Source organism: Photinus pyralis, unplaced genomic scaffold, assembly GCF_008802855.1.
Source record: "Photinus pyralis isolate 1611_PpyrPB1 unplaced genomic scaffold, Ppyr1.3 Ppyr1.4_LG4, whole genome shotgun sequence".
In the NCBI taxonomy this organism is placed as follows: Eukaryota; Metazoa; Arthropoda; class Insecta; order Coleoptera; family Lampyridae; genus Photinus; species Photinus pyralis.
The window spans coordinates 43,403,849-43,421,829 of NW_022170511.1; the positions used below are offsets into that span (position 1 = coordinate 43,403,849).

The window sequence follows — 17,981 nt, forward strand, 5'->3', positions numbered from 1 at the left end:
CTTCCGCAGCGAACTCCGTGTCAACGTAAAATGCGAGGTAATTAAGTGCGGAAAAAGTCCTAATCGTCGAATATCCAATAAAAAGTCAAAGTTGAATCTATAAATTACAAAAGCTACGGTGTAACAAAGGCAACAAAAGTTATCCATAATTTTGTTAAAATCCGCATCTCGCTAAACTGAAGGATTCTATTATACTAGGCGAAAACGGCAAACTCCCTCAATGTAAAGTTTCGAAAAAGGAATTAGCAGAATGCTTCCTTTGTTTTAGAAATTTAATATCTTGAAAATGTTTGCGATGGGAAACTTAAAAGTTTGCCAATTATGCATTTTTGCTGGCGTTTGTTGTGCAGGAAAACCTAAAACCACCCCGTGCTGTGTTGCAATTGTTCAGTTATGAATGGGGCAAAACTCGCCGCTCATTTTCGTTCTCTTCCCAGAAACATGAAGAACGAATAAGCTCCCTTCATAACCTAAAATAAACCTCTGAAACCCGATTTGCTCGCTCGCCCCAACTTACCAGCAGAAACGTTCTCATAGTTAACGGACTAAAGCCGCCCACCGTTAATGCAACTGGAGTTCTTGCCCTCTGTATGATGAAGCGCAGCATCTTTTGAAAGTGCAAATCTTGACCCACGAATTCGATTTCGAAGCAGGTATCGCCGATTGCCAACGATTCGTTGATTAGCTCACTTCCCCAGTAGCATACTACGAATTCGATTGTGATCGCCGTATTGGTCAGCGTGAACATTTGGGCAAATTTGAAGTTGAACTCTTGTATCTGAAAAGGAAAATAGATAAAGTGAATCAGATGAGTGTGCATTCTAATGACATCTGTCATTCTTATTTCAAATGCACGTTATAAACTGACATCCGAAACCTATGACAATTCTGTTTCTGTAGAAACTCTCACGACGGTAGAACATAAGGTTGCTATTTTTGACGTCTCTAAATTAAATTGTCAGAAGCTTTACAATGATTTATATGGCTTCTCCTATAAAATAAAGTTTTGTATTATACAAGACGATAAAGGGAAACTAAAGATCTCGTGAAAGTTAATTCACTCGTACAAAAATTAACCTCTATCCTACACCCCCCCCCCCCATCACACTTTCGATTTTTGAAAGTTGCACTTTTCTAATTCACCACGTTTTTGTTTACTTCAATGTTGCAGACTTTTGATTAAAACTTAAAAAAGTTTAAAAATAATAGAATGTCTTTACTTCCATTTATTATACAGGGTCGCTATTAAAAATAGAACCAAAGCTCTCGCGCTCAAACGTTTTGAGAATGAAAGTTAGAACGCTTCTATTTGAAATTATTTCACATATTTTGAGGTTAACCAAAATTTTTGAGTGCGACCGCCATCTTGAATTTTTTAAATGGCAACATAGGCCATGTGTTACATCATTAGCAAGCTTATTTTTTTCACTTTCTTACTGCCTGAATGAGGAATGGTGTTATATTAGAAAATAATGGAGAAAAAATTCTGTCATATTTCTGTTATTTCAACAAATTAAGATTTATTTTTCACGTAAGGCAATAGGTATTTTTTTTCAAAATGAGGAAAGTCTCTAAAATTGAACTTAATCACGGAGATACTGACATCTTTTTTTACAGTTGAGGTATCTTGAGGGAGGACATTACTTTTGACCACGACTGTACATCGCAAATAATAAATCCTATAAAGTGCTTCATTCGTGGGCAAATAATTTATGTTTTCAAATCATACTAATTATTTTAATATTGTACAATATTAGCTAACCGTAAAAATACTTTTAACGGGGTAATTCAAACAGTACCAAGTACTCAGTATCATTGTAATCACAAGATTAATTTTCGTAAATAACCGCTCGGGCCAGTTGGTGTGCAAATCAATAATCGTCAACTATTTTTGCAGATTCTATCGAATTTGCAAGCCGCGAGACTGCCTTCCGTTACCAGTCAACTTCAAAGAAGATTTTCCAGTCAATTCAAAGGGCGCACCCGTCTCCAGATTTGAACGGCTGGTAGGCGTTTTAAAGTAGGTAAGTGAATCTTTATTAAGAATCCTCAGATCCTTTATAGTTTTGTATCGTTGTCGGTCCGTCCGTACGTAAACGTAATCGTAAAACTACTATCAGAGAACTCTTTTTTTTGGATAAAACACCCGTGAAATTTACCCGATAACTCTTTTTAAAAGTGGCCGATAAACCGATAGATAGAGATTGGGTGTACGGGTACTTTGGACATTACGGTAGGGCGTTATTGATTTTCAGGAAGTAAATCGGGAACAGGAAAAACTGTGGGCTTAATATAGTAGAAATCAACATACTCGTACATAGGGATTTACGTATATTGTTTTTCCTTATGTCTACTTTTAAATGACAAAATCGCTTCTGAAGGACGCCTAATTTTATGCAACCAAAATAACTTCTTAAAACAAACAAACATCTGACTGTCATTATTAATTAATTTGCATATTGTTGCTTTTGTTTCACAGAAAATGCTCTTACGTTCCTAGTACCTATCAGACATGTTTACTGCCCAAGCATATACCCACATCAACAGTTGATAGAATTATCAAAAAGATTCGAATTTTGATGCTTTCCAAACAGATTTTTCCTCTAAAATAATTGGGAAACCAATAGTTAACCTCCTTCAAATTTACATGGGATTTCCTATGTTCCGCCTGTCGATGCAATCACACTGTATACATTTCCTGCACATGGTGTCCCATTCTCGACACTCTTCTAGGGTAATGGTTAGTGCTTTCAAAAAAGTACTATAGGCGTCAAGTGATCTTTTTGGTTTAAGATTCAAATGGTAAAATCAAAATTTGAAAATAGAGTGCTCACTTAAAGAGATACAGGGGAGAATAAAAAAATTATCAATTTCAGAATGCCCAATATTTTCTTTATGTTGAATAATCTACCGCTTTGAAAATAAATATACGGTGTCAGGTAAAAAAAAGTTTAATGGAACATCATATATATAAAAGATAGAACATTAAATTCTCTTTTCAAAAATATAGAATAATTAAAAAAAGATTCGAGTCATTCAAATATGATTTACAAAATTAAAATTTTTTAAAATATTTTTGAATAAATATTGATTTTTTTTTAAATGTTTTTAGTAATATACATGTTTGAAACGACAGTTTAATGTGCTATTTTTTAGAATAAAATAAAAATTAACCAAAAGGAGGTCAGGTGGGATAATTTATGTATCTGGCCCCGGGTCATTCTGAAAACAATGATTTATGACACAATATGACTCTTTATTAGCTATGTCAATTAAAGGAATCATCATTTTGACATTTTGTCAACGCCTACTACACAAAATGTTAAAAATTTAATAACAAGCCTTTTTTCTGACTTAAACAATAAACATTTTATTCTTTTTTTTTTCACCAAACCTCAAGTCATTTGAGTGTTCTTAAAATTGTATAGTCCTTTATAGCTTTTAAAATGCTTTAAGAAATTTAAGAAACTTGGTTTTTAAGAAAACGTACCATTTATGTGGCACTTTTTTCAAGAGGTTTTAATCGTGTCCTTACCCCGTTAAGTGTCCTCGCCCCTGCTAATCTAGATCTGAAACTGAATGTTAAGTTGAAGTGCTTTATTCATTTTTAATAACATTACGGGGCATTAACCAATGCTGTAGCAAACTTTCTGGTGCGACATCAAGGCGCCATCAAGTCGATACAGGATTAGCTTAGGATTAGAATACCATTCTCGGAGTCTACAATCCTACTATAGTATTGGTTGGACTCAGTACTACACCTTTCCTATCTTGCGCTAATCCTTTCATTTATTCTATCTACCGTAAGCCTCGGGCGTTCTACACCTCTCTGGTCATCTGACCTACCTTCCATAGCTAGGTGTACCAATCCTCCGTGTCTAAGGGCGTGCTTTAATATTCTGTCTCGTCTTCTCTGTACGGTTTTCCACATTCCCTATCTTCCTGTACTCGCTCTAAAATTGCTTCGTTGGTTACCCTATCCATCCAACTAATCGAATGCTTCTATTCTACTTTTGTCTTCTCTGCCTATCGTCCAGGTTTCTCTCTATATTATGTACCGGGTGACCCAATAAGACTGTTCCTCGGCCATATCTCGAGAACCGTTTGTCATATGACTTAGGGGTAAAAAAAATTATTGGGTAAATCGGCCATGAAGAATCGGTGGAAAATATTTTCAAGTTCTAAAAATGACCAACAGAGGGCGTAACTGTCATCTTTAATTTTACAATTGCATTTAGTTATTTCAAAAACAAAGATGGTGTGGGGCGTTCAATTGTTTTTGCAATAACCTGCTTTAACTTCCTAACCGTTTGACCGATTTTAACAAATTTGGTATGGTTGAAAATAACATTCCTTGGGCAATGAGAATTAAGCAAAATATAGTGAATTTAGTTGAATCCTTCTCCACCAGGGGGCTAGTTTTGACACTATGACCCAAAATCAAAAAAATCAAATGGAATGATATTTCTTTATGAAAAAGTAGCTAAATAACATCTAAAGAGGCCAGTGAAAACCGTTTTTCAAAATCTCGTTCCTAACCTCAAATATTGGGAAAAAGAGATTAATTAATAAATAAAAATGCTTAAATTGTATCTTAAATTTACTTTTTACGTATTTCTGGTATTTGTCGATGGCGCGAAAGTTTGTTTGAAAAAGCACCCTACACTTTTAGGTAGGCTAGGAAAATGAAACAAATGAAACACGATGCATTATAAAATAATAACAGCCGCAATTTATAAATTATTCTGTGTTAGGGTACATTCAGAAAGTGCAGTTTTTTGAATTTGTAATCTTTTCTAAAATGCCGATTTCTTGTTGCCCAAGGAATGCTCTTTTCAACGATACCAAATTTGTTAAAATCGGTCAAACGATTAAGAAGTTAAAGCAGGTTATTGCAAAAACAATTGAACGCCCCACGCCATCTTTGTTTTTGAAATAACTGAGTTTTTGTTTTTACGAAAATGATAGATAAACTGGTTCTCTTTAAAAATGTGAAAAAATAATGTTTAGTTTATTATGCGAAATTTAAAGAAAATGCCATTTTCAAATTTAAGATGGCAGTTATGCTCTCTGGTGGTCATTTTTAGAACTTGAAAATATTTTCCAGCGATTCTTCATAACCGATTTACCCAATAATTTTCTTTACCCCTAACTCATACGACGAACGGTTCCCGAGATATGGGCGAGGAGCAGTCTTATTGGGTCACTCGGTACGTTTTTCTAATTCCTATATTTATCCCGACTCCCGCTTTTTCTCAAATACATTTTTAGCCTGCGACATCCTGGATTTTATATCTTCCTTACTACTTAAATAACAAAATTCCTTTACATGCTTTAAAGTCTCGTTCCCTATTCGGATTTTTTATCTTTTTCCTATCCTCCTTTTTGCTAGAATTGCTATTTCGCTATTATTGTTTCGCCCTAAGCTAAAATCCTGCCTACTCTATTTATAGCTGCTTCAATGTAAAGGTCTGTCTAACCCCCTTCTGCACCGTGACTTCCGCCTCCTCGCCCTTTGTAAATTCCAAAGGAGAATATGATCATTAAATATTATCATAATTTGTACTCGATGTTAAGGGGGGAGGGGGTGTCAAGGAGTGGAAATATAAAAATCATTCTTGTTGGCTTCCGGGCCGAGCGAAGGCAGTTTAAGAACCGAGTTACATAGTAAGGTGCAAATTATTTACAATTAAATTAGAATTTGGGCTCTGTACCAAGAACAAAACAATAACGAAGGGTCATTGCTATGGGCCTATGGAAAAGCATACTCGCATATAATTACGAACCTTCGTCTTCGAGTAATTTGAATTATTAATATTCCCGCTAAGACATATCCAGTGGCGTAACTTGTGTCTTTTGCATAAAATTTATAACAAAACTGTCATATATATATCATATTTTTAAATACATTTGTTTCCATGGAAATTAACTGTTGCATAAGTTTAACTGGAGCATGAAAAGGTAGCCCGTAGTGGGAAATGTTAACATTCAAGAATAGTCCCTTAAATAAAGTTACTGCTACGCAAATGCAATGGACACTTCAGCAGCTCTTGCATTTTGATATATTTACTTATTATTTAGATACAAAAGGCTTGTTCTTTAGAGACCTACCCAACTTGTAGAGTTGGATGCTTCTAATATAGATACTAGTCTTCGATACAGCGTGTACCTTCCAGAATTTCATTGAGTTTACGAATTCACGAAAGCCTTAGTTTTTATCTTATTTTCAGATCCAAATAATTACTACTAAGTATCCTGTTCTATTAATTACACAATCTAAATTAAGACCATGTAGACCCATTTCGCGTACGAATTATAACCATACCGTTGTTCTAGGAGGTGGCTAAGCGTGTTACTGGAATAACCACAATCGTGAGAACATCTTATGGATTACAAGCGAATTTGCGGCTATCTACTCTTCGAGGTGTTCTCTACTGCATGTAAGTACTCAAAAAATATCTATCAATTACTATTTTGTTTTCTTGAATTCGTTTTTCTCGTTTTCTTTTTGTACTTATATCTTTGTCGATCGATTATTTGCACTCATTTGCCATTGTACGAATTTTACGAAACGTTTTAAACGTCGTAGCGTAATATTAATTGTAATGTTTAGCTAATTATTCGGTAATTCTCAAGAGGCGTTAAATAAAATAAAAACGTCAATTTGATAGGTACTAAAACACGACTGGCTTTATTAGTAGGCTGACTCAATGCCTTCTACAAATGGTAACTAATATGCAAATCAAGTAATACATAACACGTCCTACCTTTAACAAAATTAAAAATAACTAAACAAATTAGAACACAAACTAATAAACGATAAATAATTACATATCAAACTTTTTAGGTGGTTTTACAACACGACCACAACGAGTTACTAATCTGCTTTCTCTGGTATTTCCATATTGATCATTGCCTTTTCCAACATATTCATCACTATCATCTTCTTTTGTTACAAAAGAGTCATTAAAAGGAAGATAATTGGAAGTCGATGATTGAGTATCTTGCTCAAAACTATCTTGTGTCTCTGTGTTTTTGTGATCCAATTTTTGATTTATTTTAAGTGGTTTTAGGAATCTTCGATTTCTTCTGTACACAGCGTCGTTCAGATTAACCAAATAATCATAGGGTCCTGATTCTTAAATCACTGTTGCAGGTTTCCAGTCTCTCATTCCTTGTTGCATCAAAATTAAAAGTTTTTTACATTTTTTGTCATAGTGTACTTTTTGTTTATGTTGTTTGCACTTTCATGCTTGTTTAACCTTTTTTGCTGAATATTTTGGATTCAAAATACTGTTGGCAACGGGCAGTGTTGATCTTAATCGTCTTCCCATTAACAAAATACTGGGAGATGGAAAATCTTGCTTCGGAGTAATGTTATAATTTAACACCGCGAGAAACGGATCAGTGCCTTCTTCAAATGCTTTGGTAAGTAAACCCTTAACAGTTTGAATAGCTCTCTCAATCATTCCATTTGATGCAGCGTATGTTGGACTCGAGGTCGTTAATTTAATGTCATATTGTTGAGCAAAATTAAAAAATTCTTTTGAATTAAATGGAGGTCCGTTATCTGACATAATTTCCTGTGGTAGACCAATAATAGCAAAAACGTTTTTAAGAGAGCTTATCACACTTTCTCCCGTTTTGTTTGGTAATTTGTTGACTACCACGAATTTGCTAAAGTAATCAACAATAACAATCAAATTTAGAGGACCCAGGCTTTTAAAATCAATTCCAATTTTTTGCCAAGGCAAATCTGGAACCTTGTGTGGTTGTAGGGGTTCTCGTGTGTTGGCTTTTGAATATTTTTGGCAAATCAAGCAGGACAATACTAAATTTTCTATGTCTGTTGTTAAGCCAGGCCAATAAACGGATTCTTGGACAAGCAGTTTGGTAGAAACTACTCCCTGGTGAGACTTATGCAACAATTTTAAAAATTCATGTTGCAAATTTTTTGGCACAATAATCTTTTCTTGTAAAAAAGTATGTTTTTGTGAAGATAAATGTCTTCTTTTATTTGCCAAAATATTTTGAGTGATGGTGGTAGGTTACACTTGTGGGACGGCCAACCATTTCGAACATAGTACTTGATTTTTTGTAGGTCACAGTCTTGATCAATTTCATTTTGCAGGCGCTTTTCGTTCTCAGCTAAAGTTGTAATTACCGAAAACATTCTTAGATTTTCTTCAAGGTAATTTGTATCAATGTGGTCTTTTAAAGGTTCTCGGCTTAAAGTATCAGCTATTTGTTGATTTTTTCCCGCAACATACTTGAGACCGAAAAAATACCTTAGTAATCTATGTGCCAACCTTTGGATTCGAGGAGACATCTCATCGAGAGGTTTTTCAGTAATCCTATTAAAGGTCTGTGATCACTTTCAATCAAAAATTTTCTGCCAAACAGGTAGTAATGAAAACGTTCGCAACCAAAAACTAGAGCTAAAAGCTCTTTGTCTATGTGATTATAATGTTGTTGGGTTGAAGTAAGTGATATTGAAGCGTATTCTATTGGATGTCCTTCCTGCATAATAACAGCTCCAATACCGAAAGGACTTGCATCGACAGATAATACAGTGTCTTTATTTGGATCAAAATTGCTAAGGGTTGGTGATGACGTCACTAGCTGTTTCAGACGATCAAAAACTCTTTGTTCATTAGCAGACCATTGCCATTCCACACTATTTGAAAGTAATTTTCTTAAAATTACAGTCTCAGTTGAAAGATTCGGTATATATTTTGACAAATAGACAATCATACCCAGAAAGCGTTGTAGATCTTTTTTGTTGCTGGGTGGTTTCATTTCTAAAATGGCTTTAGTTTTACTGTTGTCAACTTCAATGCCTTGTGAACTAATATAGTGCCCCAAAAATTTTACTTTTGTAACACCAATCTTAGATTCTTGTAAATTTAAAGTTAATCCAGATTTTGCAATTTTTTGCAGAGTTTTTTCCAAATTTAAATTATGTTCTTCGATTGTTTTTCCATAAACTAATATATCGTCAAAGTACGCTATTACTCCCTCAATGTCATTTAAGGTGTCATACATAAATTTCTGAAATATTTCCGGCGCAGAACTCAAGCCATATGGAAGTCTTAAATAGCGATAGCGTCAAAATGGCGTAGATATAGTGCATAATAAAGAGCTTTTATAATCCAACGGAATTTGCAGAAAAGCGCTGGAAGCATCTAACAATGAAAAATATTTTGCACCCGCCAACTCAGAAAATAAAGTATCTTGCGTAGGAATTTGAAAAAATTCTCTTTTGATATAGAGATTTAAAGATCGAGGATCCATACACACTCTTATACAATGCGATCAAAAATGAGTTGCTGTCGAGTTACCTTTGGAATTTTTGTTTACGTGAAAAATCGTATTTAACTTGAACTTCCAAAGGCAACTCGACAGCAACTCATTTTTGATCGCCCGTTATCACCATTTGACTTGGGGGCTATGACTATGGGATGTACCCAATCAGTTGGTTCTGTTACAGGAACAATAATCTTTTCAGTTATCATTTCGTCAAGTTTTTGTTTTACTTTGTCTTTTAATGCTACAGGTATTTTTCTTGTAGCAGATATTTGAGGAATTGCATCTTCCCTTAGCGTAATGCTATATGTTGTCGAAACTTTACCAATCCCCGAGAAGACTTTTTGATACTTGGAAACCACAGTGTTCGTACTTTCAATTTTAGTTGCACAAACCTTGAGACCCAAATTATATTTTACGATTTTTAATTCACTACTAGACTTTAGTCCTAAAATCGACGAATTTTTGCACTCAGTGAGCACGTGGAAATACAAATTTTTGGTTAACCCGTTATAAGTGCAATCTAAGTTTATTTGCCCTATAGTTTTAATATCATGACCCGAATAGGATGAAAGTTTTGTTCCAGTTTTGCTTAAGCTATAGCTACAAATTCCAAGTTTTTTAAAATCTGCATAGTTCAAAATATTAACTTCACTACCAGTGTCTATTTTAATTTTAATTTCAATGTTTTGAATGTAAATTTGTTCATACCACTCAATTGAATTTACTGTTTTGTGATTAGGTCCAGAAGATATCATCCAAACTATGTTTGAAGATTCATTACTGGAATCACAGTTACAACTATAATTGTGTGAACATTCACATTCATCAGAATCAGATGACTCAGTTTCTGATTCATTAATTGCGTTGATATACTTATTTTTACAAAATTTTGATATTGCCCTTTTCTACGGCAGCGACTACAAACACGAAATAGCGCAGGGCACTTACCTTTTTTGTGTTCTAAACCACAGTTTTTGCATTCTGTTTTATATGATTTTTGTGATCCATAGGGTTTGTAATTCATCACTTGTCTACTACTGGTTCCCTGATCATTTGCACTATAATTATTATTTCGAAAGTTATTTTTATGTTTATGCTCCGAATGTACCGTATTTACGGCTAGAAATTCACTTTTAGCATCGCGTGAAATCTGTCTTTGTGGCACTGCACTACTTTCGATAGCATGACATAACGACACAGCTTTTTCGAGGGTTAGTTTGTCTTCTTGTAATAATTTTTCCTGTGTGCGCGTATCGCGTATTCCGAGCACTATACGGTCAAGAATCATTACGTCTTTTTCTTTAAATTCACACGAAAGGGATTACTGTTTTAAAGCCGTCACAAACTGATCAAATGTTTCTCCTTGCTGTTGTTCCCGTTTGAAGAACTTAAAATGTTCAAAAACCAAGTTTTTAACCGGCTCGCAATAGTTCCTGAATTTGTCAAGCACGACCGATAATTGTTTGCTGTCATCTTCGCTCTCAAATTCGAATGTATTAAAAATTTCGAGCCCTTCATCGCCCAAGAAATGTTGCCACTTTAACATTGTCCACTTTTGCATTTTTTCCACTAGCAAGCATGTACAGATTAAATTTTTGTTCCCATAAGCGCCAATTTGCAGCTACGTTACCTTTAAAGCTCATTGAACCAGGACATAATGCATCAGACATTTTAGACATTCCTCGAATAAGTAAAACCTTATTTTTGTTTGTTCTTCTTTCTCCAACGTAAACCCGTTAGACCGCGCTTTTTAACAGATTCGTTTACCTAGCACCCAACACGTTTTTTAACGTTTTTTACCGTATGCCACCATGTAATGTTTAGCTAATTATTCGGTAATTCTCAAGAGGCGTTAAATAAAATAAACGTCAATTTGATAGGTACTAAAACACGACTGGCTTTATTAGTAGGCTGACTCAATGCCTTCTACAAATGGTAACTAATATGCAAACCAAGTAATACATAACATTAATGAGTTGCAATAATGGGTGTCTTTAAAGAAAAACGGCACATTATTTCCTTCCAGCTTTTGTTAATGTTTTAATGTTAATTAAGGATACTGATATTCCAAAGACGGAGTTCAAATCCCCTTATGTCACTCACGGTGCAGTAACTTAATACGAAAGTTTTTTCTGGTACATTGCTTAACGTTAACCAGCAAAATCTCGTGTATAATGTAAATAAAATAGAAAAGGGGACATGAAAAGCTTACCAACATGACGTAAAACGTGCAAGATGCTATTATTATTGACAACCCACAGAAATCGACAAGCAGCGTAGAAGAAAATCTTCTCGTAAATTCTTTCGCAACTTCATTCAGCCATACGTGGTACTTGATAATTTCCTTCAGGTTGCGACGCAGTTGTGGGGCCTGAAAATGTTAACTATTGGCGATCGGTAAGTCTTACGGTACCTTCATACCCCCTTGCCGGTGCTACGTTTGATGCAAGTTTTAATGCGGTGCTGTATAATTTTGCAGTGGAGCGTTAAGGTTATGACTGTGCCGCAAATGGCGACGACGATCGCCATGTAGCATATGAACGTGACGAAGTTCAGTAGATTTTGATAAATTAGCGCGATTTCGTAATTCGGGCTGGTAGTAGTGTCGAAAAGCGGAAACGCACCGAACGGCAGGATCCAGTGCGAGGAGTTGGTGGAGGTAAGTCGTTGATGGACGCAGGGTGTGTTGGCGAAAACCATGTAAACGAATGGGGTGAAATAGCAGACCCGCGCCTGAAATGCAGGTACCCAGTTCATCATGGTCTCGCTTGGGCTCCGTTAACTTAGCACCACCATTTCAAATTTCTGACTAAAGACAGATTGCGCTAGAATCTCTATGGCTAGCGCCACTTTGAGTTCAGCTAGCGCCATTATAGATTTTGCAGAAAAGCCCTTGACTTTCGGGGGGTGCTATGTTAACGCTAGCACCACCATTGCGTCCGATCATTTCCAAAAGCAAGCGCTGTGTTCATCGAACCTAGCGCCAGCTAGCGCCACAAATTTTATAGCTAGCGCCACCCCCCAATAGTGCGGGGGAGACTTTTTCCTAGCACCACCATTTTGTTTTTTCGGGTAAAATTTTGACGTTTTGTGTTCTGCTGACCTAGCGCCACAATTTTAGAGCTTCCATCACCCTTCAATAGTGTGGGGGGGGGGGGGCCCACTTAATTTTAAAATTTCCATAGGTATTACGGTTTCTTGTGAAATGTTTCCGTTTTGTGCTCTACTCACTACACAATTCTTTTTGTAAATCACAGTATTAATTTCACTACCACAATATTGCGAGCTAAATCGTTTAGAACACAGCGCAGTGCAAAATTTGAAAATGTCAACGAACGTACCTACTCATAACCAGAGCTGGGCAGTATTCGATTTTGTAAATACTTTTTAGTATTCAAATACTTTGTAATTAAATACTTTTATGGAAGCAGTATTTGTATTTGTAACTCAAATACTTTTGCAAATTTTTAGTATTCGAATGCTTAGCAAAGTATTTGAATACTTTCAAAAGTATCGCATCATTTGAATACTTTTAAGTAATTCAAATATTTGACAACTATTTAGAAATTTTTAGAGGAAGTTTCCGTTATCACAAAATCAAATATAAAAATCCGATACAACATGAATACCGAACGAGCCTGGAGTGAAACTTTTTGACCCGATACACACGGACAGACGGACGAACAAAAAAGGATCTGTTTCAAAATCGCTAGAATTAATTTCAGAAAGGTGTACGTGTCATGTGCACGATGTACGATCGCTTTGAAAACTGGTACACGTATTCTTAAGGATATAACTAATATAAGACAGGTCCTGGTACCTCCTATATAATAATATAATAACAATAATACGCTTTTACTCCCCTTAAATTTGTATATAACAATAGAAATATAAAAAAAGCTAACCTCAGCTCAGGGAAAGGGACTACATTCAGTGCATAAAACGCTGTTCTTCCATGTTGCCTCTATACAAAGTATAACTTGACATTTTTTAAGTATTATTAAGACTTTTATCTAGTACTATTTTAAATTTTTAATGTATTTGAGTGACAAGTATTCGAATACTTTTTATAGTATTCGAATATCTTTGGTAGTATTAGAATATTTTTGAAAGTATTTGAATATCTTTGAAAGTATTCCCATCAATCAGCATATTTATTTGTTAATTCTGCTAAAAAACAAAGAAGATTCTTATATACTTATGTGTAATGTGCAAATAATCATAAGGCATATGTATTTTATATGATTAATACACTCCATTAATATACGACCAATCAGCTTGGTGATTGTTTCAAATTCTAACCAATCAGATGATTTTTTATCTGATTAAACGCCACGTAGCTTTTTAACAGCGATAAAAATGCGTGTAGGAATGCGTAAAATATGTAGTGGTTATAAAATTTACTGTCTTTTATTAATCTCCCTAAAATACACTCGACCTTGGTTTTAAGTCAGGATAATTTTATTTTTAATTCACTCAAATTTTGTTGCCTCCTGGAAAAAACTCTCGAAAAGGATAATATTAATAAAATCGCTCCAGCTAAAACTGTCGCGATTTTATCACACTTTTGGTCTCGAGTTTTTTCGGTGGCAACAAAACTTTCGTGTAGGAATAAAATTATCCGATTAAAAATCAAGCTCTTGTATATTTGCTCCCGATAAATTATATACCTATGTACGTCGCGTCGACTACTATCTAAAGGTGTTGTTTTTAACAATACAGATATACCAAACTTTACACAATTGACGCGCCTGTAAACCCTTGATGGGACAAATAATTTACAACTTTTGCGCATTCATAAAGGATTTAAGTAAGTTTGTACCTGCATACCTCACCGTCTGTTTACTTTGAAATGAAGGGATGTTCATATTTACAATCTTGCTACTTTACATACAAATTTTAGTATTTTTATTGGAACTTTTGTACTTTAAACAGAACGATCAATCCAAAAAGTAAAGGATTTCAAATTAAAATAATTTGTTTATTATTTCCGACCCTAAGAGGGACAGATTTGCACATTCGGGTTTAACAAGTTAAAAAGTAATCGTAAACGATTTACATAAAGCGCATTTCCACTTGCATTCATTTCCCATTTGTAAGATGCAACTTCTGTTAAAATCGTAAAAATCCGCCCACAAATATGAAAGATATGGCGTTGCACATGGGCAATCCATTTTTGACGTGCTACTTCAATTTCAGTTTATGAGAAGAATTTCATTTCAATGCTTTCTAAATAAAGAAAGTTTAGAAACTGCGCATGCGCAAACCTAAATTTTAAAACTAATGTTAGATTTTCCTTTGTTCCAAAGCGCCTAAGTATCAATTTCAACTTAAAATAGTTCCATAGATAAAAAAGTTGGCACGCGCATGCGCAAAATAAAATTTTGAAACTGGCGCTAGATTTTCCTTTATTCCAAGTGCCTATGTATCAAATTTCATTTAAATTCTTCCATAAATAAAAAAGTTGGCACTGCGCATGCGCAAAACCAAATTTTGAAATTGGCGTTTGATTTTCCTTTACCCCAAGTGCCTATGTATCAAATTTCGTTTAAATTCTTCCATAAATAAAAAAGTTGGCACTGCGCATGCGCAAAACCAAAATTTGAAATTGGCGTTTGATTTTCCTTTATTCAAGTGCCTATGTATCAAATTTCGTTTAAATTCTTCCATAAATAAAAAAGTTGGCACTGCGCATGCGCAAAACCAAATTTTGAAATTGGCGTTTGATTTTCCTTTATTCCAAGTGCCTATGTATCAAATTTCATTCAAATACTTTTATAAGTAAAAAAAGTTTGCAATTCGGTTTATAAATGGTCGAGATGCGAAAAGGGCACTGTGAATTTTGAATCGATTTGATTCAACTTTTGGCATTGCGTATTATATGGTTAAAGCTATGCCCATATTGAATTTCATGCAATTCAGTTCATAACTAACGGAGATGTAAAAGTGATCGAACAAAGTTATCGTTCACACGGACAGATAGATGGACAGACAGACAAAGGAACAGACGGACAGACCAACAGGCAGACGACAGATAGCAATGCAAAATTATAAACGATCTCTAGGATCGTTAATAAACGGCAAAAGTGTAAAATTATGGAACATGTAAAAAACGGTTTTTTGTTTTTTTTACAATAACTTTTTTTGTAAGCGGTACAGAAAAAATTCCTTCCTTGGTACAAGACTCGACACCATAACGAACCAAATAGCGAAAAAAGTAGAACAATAGCTCTTAAGATAAAAAACTAGTAGCGTCGCAAAATTAGCGGACGGACGGACGGACGGACGGACAAAGTGGCCTCAATAGCGCATTTTTTTTTTATTTTTGTGGAAATGCGCTAAAAATGGTAAAGAGTTTGACCATCCCAGATGCGGTGTCTCTCCGTCGGTCCGTTACCACAATATCCCGATAACGAATGGATCGATTACGATGAAATGTTGTAGTTGGATTCTTTATCAAATTTGTAGATCGAAGTTCGTGAATGGGTAATGTATCCCAAAAAATAAGGAAGGCCCTTTTGACATCTGCGTGAGTTTTGAACCGAATTGCATGAAGTTCAATATGCGTATACCTTTAGCTATATAACACGCAATTCCAAAAGTTCAGCCTAATCTATCAACAGTCACAGTGCCCTTTTCGCATCGACGTGTAAATAAATATAGAAAACGAGCTCCTGGATATGGCTACAGCATGTGCAAAACCAAATTTTGAACTTGGTGGTAGTTTTGCTTTTATTTAAAGTGTATATGTATGAAATTTCATTTAATTGCTTCCATAAATAAGAAAATTGGCATCGCACATCATGCACAAAACCAAATTTTGAAACTGGCGTTAAATTTGCTTTTATTCCAAGTTGCTATGTATCAAATTTCTTTTAAATGCTTCCATAAATAAGAAAGTCTTCAATCCGGTTTGTAAATGGCCGAGATGCGAAAAGGGCACTGTGAATGTTGATCGATTAGGCTCAACTTTTGGAATTGCGTTTTATATGGCTAAAGCTATACGCATATTGAATTTCATACAATTCGGTTCATAACTCACAGAGACGTCAAACGGACCTTCCTTATTTTTTGGGCTATATTGCCAATTCACCAACTCCGATCTACAAATTTGATAAAGAATCCAACTACAACATTTCATCGTAATCGGTCAATTCGTTATCGAGATATCGTGCTAACGGACAGACGGACAGACACCGCAAAATTATAAAACTAGCTCTAAAATTAGTGGCGCTAGGTCAGCAGAGCACCAAACGTCAAAATTTTACATGAAAAGACAAAATGGTGGTGCTAGGAAAAATTGCTCCCCTCACTATTGGGGGGTGGCGCTAGCTCTAAAATTTGTGGCGCTAGCTGGCGCTAGGTCTGACGAACACAGCGCTTGCTTTTGGAAATGATCGGACGCAATGGTGGTGCTAGCGTTAACATAGCACCCCCCGAAAGTCAAAGGCTTTTCTGCAAAATCTATAATGGCGCTAGCTGAACTCAAAGTGGCGCTAGCTGGCGCTAGCCATAGAGATTCTAGCGCAATCTGTCTTTAGTCAGAAATTTGAAATGGTGGTGCTAAGTTAACGGAGCCTCTCGCTTGTCTACTTCTACCTGTATATTCATTATGGAGGTGTATCGATCTTGCAATTTCTGTTCTTCCTTGTCATCTGCACAGAAATTGTTTCTGGTTAACTGTAAGAAACTGTCACGCAGCTTGTGACGTGTGTGATATGTGACAGCGATTTTAATCGACCCTGTAACAAAACGTATCAGAATGGAGTAGAGTGTCAATTTCTATACCTATCAGCAACGCAGTACCAATTGTGAAATTTTCAACAAAGGTTGTGGTATTTTCAACATCTTCTAAAATCATGTAAACGTCCAAGTACCATGATGTTGCAACCATGGAGAAGATAAAATAAGAGTAAATCTTGTAAAAATAATCTTTTTCTCTTTTTGGCAACATCCCCGTCCATCTCAATACTAACGTTTCGATTTCGAGCGGCTCCCTCTTCATTCCTTCAGCGTAGCCGGACGGATTATGACTGTTCTCAATAAGTTAATCTACTTCAATAATCCTGTCGTTACAGTAATAGGGGTTGACTAATGACGAAACTTTCGTACAAATGGAAGCGACATGAATAAAACAGACCCGATAAGCGAACGAACTTAATTTCCGGGAGATGGCAATATCTTTGATCGTCGAAGTTCAAATGGAAATCCTTCGAATTGATTTCGAAACGTAACCGACTACCAGAACGGCTAAGTCTAACCTGTAGCCTGCAAGGAAATAAAGGCGAATACGTAGAAAATATGCCGACATAAGCAAAGAGACCCTCGAGATTCTTCAGCGTTTGAGTGAGTCAATATAATTCGCGAATATTTCCTTTACCCTCCACAAGTTGCTTCGTATATCTAAAATCCGACCCCTATATTTCAGAAACTTGTATATAACTAAAACCCCGAGGCGACGGAAGCTCGGCACGCACCGCAGTCTGGCCGCCTCCGAGGGGCTTATCACATACATGATTCATGAACCTCTCCCGATTTAATCGCTATTCAATTCCCGAAAATAGGGAAAAAAAATGCACTCCTCGCCCGGTCCGCGCGATTATCCATCATTTCGAATGGAACGCAAGGTCCGCGCCGTTTTTAGGGGTAGAGCACGAGAATAAAACAGTTGC

General features: G+C 35.6%; 1 protein-coding gene across 1 annotated transcript; it reads right to left on the reverse strand.

Annotated features, from left to right (window-relative positions):
• Positions 1–416: 416 nt before the first annotated feature.
• On the reverse strand, positions 417–17,824 carry LOC116169159. Its single transcript, XM_031485184.1, has 8 exons — positions 17,787–17,824; positions 17,386–17,577; positions 17,098–17,342; positions 16,909–17,051; positions 11,731–12,042; positions 11,522–11,680; positions 518–778; positions 417–470 (listed from the first exon to the last, which is right to left on the reverse strand). The coding sequence occupies exons 1-8, from the start codon at positions 17,822–17,824 to the stop codon at positions 417–419; spliced, it is 1,404 nt and encodes a 467-aa protein (XP_031341044.1).
• Positions 17,825–17,981: the final 157 nt, after the last annotated feature.

Bases quoted from the DNA above. Each gene is read 5' to 3' on its own strand.
- LOC116169159 (XM_031485184.1), bottom strand. From the start codon at position 17,824: ATGTATGTGATAAGCCCCTCGGAGGCGGCCAGACTGCG. The intron at 17,578-17,786 runs GTGCGTGCCGAG...ATTTCCTTGCAG, and splicing joins TCGGAGGCGGCCAGACTGCG to GCTACAGGTTAGACTTAGCC. The intron at 779-11,521 runs GTAAGCTTTTCA...TTTCCTTTTCAG, and splicing joins GCACGTTTTACGTCATGTTG to ATACAAGAGTTCAACTTCAA.